At 32.2% G+C, this 8034-nt stretch overlaps 1 protein-coding gene across 1 annotated transcript; it reads left to right on the top strand.

The window, feature by feature from the left end:
• Nucleotides 1-7600: 7600 nt before the first annotated feature.
• On the top strand, nucleotides 7601-8008 carry LOC114727249 (disease resistance protein RLM3-like; the record flags this gene model as incomplete). The annotated part of the gene is made up of 1 exon (XM_028913948.1): nucleotides 7601-8008. A coding segment is annotated over exon 1 (408 nt), but the record flags the coding sequence as incomplete, so codon positions are not given.
• Nucleotides 8009-8034: the final 26 nt, after the last annotated feature.

Here is an 8034-nt window from a genome sequence, read left to right on the forward strand (position 1 = left end):
CATATATGAATTTCTCGCAATGTGAATTCTTGAGAGAAGTGCCTGATATGTCTCATTTTCGAAATTTAAAAACATTGAGCTTTCGCGAATGTTGCAATCTGATCAAAGTTCATGATTCTGTGGGATCTCTTCATAAGCTAATACTATTAGATGTTGGCGAATGTACCAAACTTAAAAGCTTTCCATGTGAAATCAACATGCCATGTCTTGAAGATCTCACTCTTTCTGGCTGCAAGAGTCTTAACTACTTGCCACGTATAGTCGGAAAGATGGATGCACTTACCGGTATTTCTGCAGATAGGACTGCTATTAAAGAGCTCCCACCTTCCATTGGAAATCTTTCAGGGCTTGATACTTTGTTTATAGACTCTTGCAAAAGTCTTGGGGAGCTTCCGACCAGCTTATTGATGTTGCAAAATCTTAGCACACTTTGTTTGGAGGCATTCAACCTCGTGGTAGAAAATCTTTAAAGAAACTAATGCAAGAGAGTCAACCATTGACTAGTTGCACAAACATGGAGTTCCTGGAACTTGGAAACTGTGGCTTGTTGGATGAAGATGTTTACCTTACTCTAAAATGTTTTCAGAATGTGCATCACTTGGATCTATCAAGAAATGATTTTGTGTCAATTCCTGACTGTATTAAAGAGTGTGCTAATTTGAGGGCACTAGAAATACATAATTGCAAGAGGCTAAGAGACATACCAGAGTTGCCATCAGGGTTGAATGACATAAGGGCAGAGAATTGCACATCTCTAACAACTCAGTCAGTAGGCCGTTTATGGTCTCAGGTTTTTCTCATGCCTTTGATAATTTTCATTTGTCATGATCCTGGGCTTTATAGCTATGGCAAGGATAAACTTCTAAAAATCATGTCATAATTAGAATTTTTCAGCATTCGGTAATGTTTAATAATTTTTATTCATCTAAAGACATAGAAAGATAGGAAGATCATATTAAAAACATTCCAATGAATGGGAGATTAAGTTATTTGATATCTATAATTATAAATAATTACTCCTTCAATTATAAATGTAGGAACTAGTTAGGGATTTATGGTTCTGAATGTAAGATTTAATCTATTTTCTCTCTTATATTTATTAATTTTTCTGAAACCAATTGTTTAACTTTATAAACTGATATATAATCTAACGTTATCATGTCAATTTTGTTGGAATTAGGTAATTTATTGAGCTTCCTTAATCTCCTCAATTAACTAAGTAGTTCTTACATTAAAGACCAGATGAGTAAATTGGAAGTATTCTTTTATGTGTAGTTCTCGAATCTGAAAACACCTTTGGTCTCTATTGTTTTGATAAATCAGGCTAAAATCTTCTTTTGCAAAGGAGTTGGTATGCCGACAACAACATTTCCTGATTGGATTGATTATTGCTGTAAAGGAGGCACATTGTCTCTTCGTGTTCATGGGAAAACTTTTCCCCGTCTTGTTGTTGCAATTGAATCAGGGAAAACAAAGACAAGAAAGAGTATTCCCTTCCAAGTTTTTATGAGAATCAATGGTCGTCAAATGTCATGGATAGAAGGTGATGTTCCTTATGTGCCTGATGCAAGTAAAGAAGGTCGTGTGTTGCTCTTTTTCGGTAAGCAAGGCCATGTGTTCTTATTTGATATACTTCAGAATTTTCTTGAAGAAGAAATGAAGGGGCTCAATAAGTTTCTAGAATCAGATTGGAACGACGTGGACATACACGTAATGTGTGGGTCATATATTTCCATAATCAAGTGTGGAGTTTATGTTGATAAGCAGCAAATAAGTATGGAGAATATTTGCTTTGTGTCTCCTAGGGAGTTCATGAATACTTCAAGGACTTCACTGAAACGAAAAGCCATAGCTTCTTCTCTTGGTGAATCAGCCAAGAAGCTCTTGAGACATTTCAAGGCTGCTAATAAAAGAAAGCTCAATGACAAAGGGACACATTAAAGTGAGTTTCTACTTTCTTCTACTAATTGTCATTTCAATTTTGTGCTTATCATTCGTTTTGTTCCCTTTCATGTATTGCAGGAGAAGAAAACGACACCAAGTTTCTTGGTACATGATGTCTTACCCAATGGGCGAGCATTTTTGGAAACTTCTTTACTACTAGATGTTGGTTAACAAATGGTCTGTTTTTGTACACATGGTTGTTGATTTCAATGTCATTGTGTATTGGTAATTTATGTTTATGACGAAAAATAGTACCATATATAAATACTTATATCTAATGTTTCATTTCTCAACATCATATATTCTAAAAAGGAAAAATTGCAAATGAAGACCCCTAATATGTAAAATTACAATTTGGGACCCTCAACTTGAAAATAACAAATAAGGACCTGATTCCACTTTTGCAAATATCAAATTGTATTAAAATGTTTGAAATACCCCTCAGCTGAATGACAAGTTGACTATGAAAAATAACAAGTTCATTTTAGCGAAGGACAATTTCAGTAGACCAAATCACAACTTGGCTGAGGGTATGACAAATGATAAGTTGACTACGAGAAATGACAAGTTCACTTTAGCGAATGGCAACTACAGTAAACCAAATCACAATTTAGCTGAAGGACATTTCAGACATTTCACCCACATTTCATATTTGCAAAAGTGGGACTGAGTCCTTATTTGCTATTCTCCAAATTCAGAGTCCCAAATCACAATTTTACATATTAAGGGGTCTTTATTTGCAATTTTTCCATCTAGAAACTTGGTATAATTGTTTAAATTTGCTATGATTTTCATATTAGGAAGCCTCTACCATGGATAATAAGCTAGTTCTTGAGTGAGAATACTTGGTGATCTAGAAAAAAGCTACCCACTGAAGGTCTGACCAACAAGGCCACCAAGAAATTTGGCAGCCCCATCCCCCCCCCCAAATAATCTTTTGGGATTTTAGACTAGTCCCCACAATAAAATAGTTGCCAATTTGTTGAAAGCTTTACAAACCCATATAATTGTTAAGGGGAAAATTAGAGAAAAGACTTTAGAGAAAATCATTATATCTATTGAAAAGCATCATACAAATTATAATTATTTAAAAATACTAATCGCTAAAATGTAAATTTTAAAACACTAAATTCACTCTCGCCAATTTTCCTCCATGACCTCCTACCTTCAATTTTTTAAATAAAAGATAAAACTGATGAAGCCGAAACCGCATTTCGATCTCTTTGCTTCTGCACAATCATGAACATCCAAATATATATGGAAGATAACAGAAGTAAACATTAATACTGTGGGAGATAAAGTTAATTGACATCTTATATCTAATGCTAAATCCAATCTTTCAACTAGTTCTTATATTAAGAACTGAAAATAGTAGTACTTTTTCTTCAATCTCCCAGCCTAATTTTCAGTTATATATATTATAGTAAGCTATACTACATGCAGATCATTAGTAACATGGCTAGCTAGCTCTTTACAAATTGTGCAAAGATGCATAATATAACATATTATTATATTACTCCTCTGTGGAATCCCCCTTATAAAAATGGCTCAGCCAAACTAGTTGTTGTCCTTTTTATTCTGAGACATTGAACGTTGCTTATTATCTTAGGCAATTATATTCTGGAAGACATCGTAAATGGCACGTCTTTTTATTTGGAATTGACGTAACTGTGTGTGTGTGTGTGTCTATAGAGATAGGCACTGGATGTGGAAGAATGCGATCCCTTTTGAGTGGGAAATGAAATGCGAAAGGGAATAATATATTATTAGAATATTTGCTTCTGCACATATGTTTATATGAGATCCGTCTCTCCTTTTTAAATAGCATGTCTTTTCACTCCTAGCTATAACTTGTTAGAATCATTTGTTGTTGATATGTTTAAGGGGATAAGATGGATCCAGTACCCCGAAATATTTTCTCGGATACATTCAGTACTTTTAAGTATTTTGTGGTCCATTCAGTACCCCGAAATATATTTTTCAGGTGTCTCGCTACTTGCAATATTTTTTGATGTATCTAGCATCTCAAAATATTTTTTTTTTACATCTAGTACCCAAAAAATCTTTTTTGGTGCATCAAGCACCAAGACAAAAAAAAAAGCTTCATGATAATAGATGCATCACAAAATAGTTCGAAGTGCTGAATGCAGCTAATATAATACTTCAGCGACTGAATACACTTTAACTTTATGTTTAAGTGGACTTGAATTAATATGGAAGCACCCATACATTTGAAGCAGTTAAGCATTTTGTTTTCTTTTTTTTTTAAAAAAAAAACCAGCAGTGGAGCATCTTTTGCGTGCAATAGTTCAACTCAACCAGCATCCTTGCTGTTGAATTACATGTATGTAAAAAACTTGTAAATTAAACATAGATACGTTTGAGTGTTTAATCTTACTCTTAATTCATAATTATTTTAACCAATTTTTTGTTTGTTTTCAAAATTATTTTTTGTACATAGATTTTAAATAATTCAAAATAATTCAACAATTGAAAATATGTAACATGATATTGACGTCTTTCCCAAAATTGATGGAGAAGGAGAATAAAAAACTAATTAATGAGAGTTTTTTGAAAGAAGTTTTTTCCTTTGAAATCTCCACATTTTACAAAAGAAACAGTTGAAGAGAAAAATATGTGACTCGCACGTATTATTTTCTCTCCAATTTTCTTTCCCTCTCACTTTTTTCTACTTATCCAAGGAGGGGAAGATATAATTTTCCCTCATGCTAACTCAAGCACATTGGTAACGCAATTTCAGATTATACGTATCCTTTCAAGCAATTACTTCACAGGTACTTCAAAAATATTCTCTTCTCCGTCTTCATACGTTGATCATTGTTTCGCTTCCAAAATTTAGAAAAGCATTGTAATAATTGGAATATGATTCTCTAGCTGACTGGATTGACGTAACTGAGACATGCAAAAAGGAATAATATATGCATCGATTTAATTTTGTCACATCCTCCACACTGATGTGGGAAAATTAAAATTAAATATTCTATCCCATCATCGTTATAAAACATTTTAAACATCACACCGAAATTAAAAAAAAAAGAAGTAGTTAAATTATTAATTTTGTTTGACAATGACTAAAAATTTCACATTTATCCTTATTTAAAATTAGAAATCATGTATTGAGAAGCTATAGAAAATTTGAATTGAATATTAAATAGGGAAATTTTTTGTATGCAAAAATAGGGATAAAATGTAAATAATATTTTACATGATGATTTATAATACTAGGAGTCATCTATTCGTTTCAAAGTGTGCCTCATAACAAAGAATCGAAAGTGTGTTTTATTATAGGGATTACATATTAGTAAAGTATACAAATTTTATAACAAATTTTACCGAATATAAATTAAAGACTACTTCACGAACTATAAATAATAGGGAAACTTATTTTACATGTACCCAAACTTTTTTTTATCAATCTTTTATTTTTTACATGTAATTTTCTTTTTTTAGTTACATCATTTAATTTTTGCTCTATTAGCATAGCTTGCTTTATTAATATAATTAGCTTTTGTATAGGTGTTCACGGTGCTCATCGAAGAACAAAGTTAAAGATTTAATTAAAAAAAGCATATAAGTGCCAAATTAAAAATCGAGAAAAAGTATGTGTATTCTCAAGATAGTTTTCCCTAAATAATATGGCTGATTTATTTTTCAATTTTTTTATGCTACACAAAACATATTTTATATGGATAAAATTACTTTAAGAGATACTCATACTGTTTTAATATCGATCTTACCTCTTGCTTTTATTATTCGTAAAGAATTTAATTAATGGTAATTATCTTGGAGCCGCTCATCGTGCCGTCGTTTCTTTTTGCCTTTTTTTTTAAGACATAGGTATCCTCTTATCAAATGTAACTTTATTTAAATATTATCGGGTACTAAATATAAGACTTATCCCAATAAGAATTCAAACCTTAGTTTACTATGTTATGGGAGATTAGACTTTTTTGCTAGACCTGATCCCATTGATAGGTCCTTTCGACATAACCAAATAAAGCAATGTGGCTTTTTCCTTGTGTTTTCAGGAAAACAAAAAAAAAAAAAGAAAAACACCTGCGGTAAAGCATTTTTTATGTACTACGAATTTCACTTTGATATGTTCAATAATTGAAAGTATCGGTTCCAAAAGACAAATAACTTGGGACTAGACGCAAAAACTAAAATTAATTAGAAAAAATATAATTAGGTCTCAAAATATCAATTTAAGCTATATGTAAGTTTCAATTTGCAATTGAAATTTTAGCAACATTATTTTTAAAAAAAAAAGAGCCAACATTATTTTTTAAACATTATCTTAATTTATACTACCTCTGGTCTTTAATATGAAAACTAATTTGACTTTTTATTTGGTCCTAAATATAAGATCCCAATCCACTTTGTCTCTCATATTTATCTATTTTTTTAAGGTAGTTCTTGTAGTATTTGTATATATTAAATATTTCATCAAATGACACTTTATTAATAAGGATATTTTAGGAAAGATAACACCTATTTATTGTAACAACTAACTTAACTAATTTTAATCTACCCAAATTAGTTAACTAGCTCTTATATTAAGAACCAGATATAATAGTATGTATTATTATAAAAGCTAAAGGAAAAAAAAGAGCAACATGATAAGAGCAAAAAAGAGATGTAAAAAAAGAGGGTGGGGTCTCATTCATATACAAGTATACAAAATATATAGTCTTTTATAACCTTTCAAACAAATTGAGATTGACAATAAGATGAAGAAAATGAACTTACATATTTTCATAATACATATAATAAAGATTCCCAAGAAAAAGTCGATTTTAGAGACTGTGATTTCGTGGGTAAAATTCTAAATATCCTTTCATATATGGAAATCCACGTCATAATGATACCTATAGCAGTATGAAGCTGTTAAGCAGTTAATATGTTCCGGTAAGAAAAAGAAAAAGAAAAGAAAAGGCAGTTAATAGTGCTGGCTTATTCCTTTCTTTCCATCTTTATTTTTTCCTTTGTGGTTCAAACTTATTCCTTTCTTTTCAATATATTCTCCAAAATTATGATAAATTCATCAAGTCAATCTATCATCCACTGCTTTTGATCTCATGAATTATTCTTCAGATATTTATATGGACCTATATTGCATAATACCATAGCATAGCTATTTATCTTCACTGTTTAAGTTCAATAATACAAGAACACCATTAATCAAAATGCCAGGGAGAGCTGTGGGTCCATTTATTTCGCATGATCAACGAGCTTGCGGGACCAGATCTTTTTAAAACAAAACTTATTGTAACACACACATAATTATTTCTTTTTTTCCAGGAATACGGCCTCACACACTATGCAACTTGGTCCGCCGTGGATTACTGAGTCCTCAAGATGAATGAAAATAAAACAAAAACAAACTGGAAGAAGACCGGAAAAAAAGGATCCATCATCTGCACCATCATTATTTTTTTGGGTCAACAGTTGCTTCAGAAATACAAAAGTCAAACAAAAACAAGGTACCAACGTCTTCCCATTTGGATCCATTTAATAATATATATACACACACACATTTATATGAAAGCACAATCCACGTTAACTCTATAAGTTTCTCTCTCGTTTGAGTTTTCAAATCTCAACACCTAACTTCAAGTCTGCGATTATTGCAGCCATGGCGATTCAAGTGGTTTCATCATCACCATCATCCCATAGCTTCACCAGCGAAGCTAAGTATCGATATGATGTTTTCCTGAGTTTCAGAGGTGAAGATACTCGCCACATCTTCACTGCACCTCTCTACGATGCTTTGCACCGTAAGGGAATCAACGCCTTCATTGATGACAAGAAGCTTGGGAAAGGGGAAAAGATCTCACCTACGCTTCTTAAGGCCATTGAGAGATCCAGGATTTCCATTATTGTGTTCTCTAAGAACTATGCTACTTCCACTTGGTGCCTGGAGGAACTTGCTCACATCGTTTGGTGTAAGGAGGAAAAGAACCAGCTGGTTATGCCCATCTTTTACAAGGTAGATCCGATGGATGTTCAGTATCAGAGAAACAGCTTTGAGGAAGCCATGGCTGTTCTTGAAGAAAGATTCAGAGATGA

This window comes from Neltuma alba, unplaced genomic scaffold (genome assembly GCF_004799145.2).
Source record: "Neltuma alba isolate B1F8T4 unplaced genomic scaffold, ASM479914v2 tig00012454_pilon, whole genome shotgun sequence".
Taxonomy (NCBI): Eukaryota; Viridiplantae; Streptophyta; class Magnoliopsida; order Fabales; family Fabaceae; genus Neltuma; species Neltuma alba.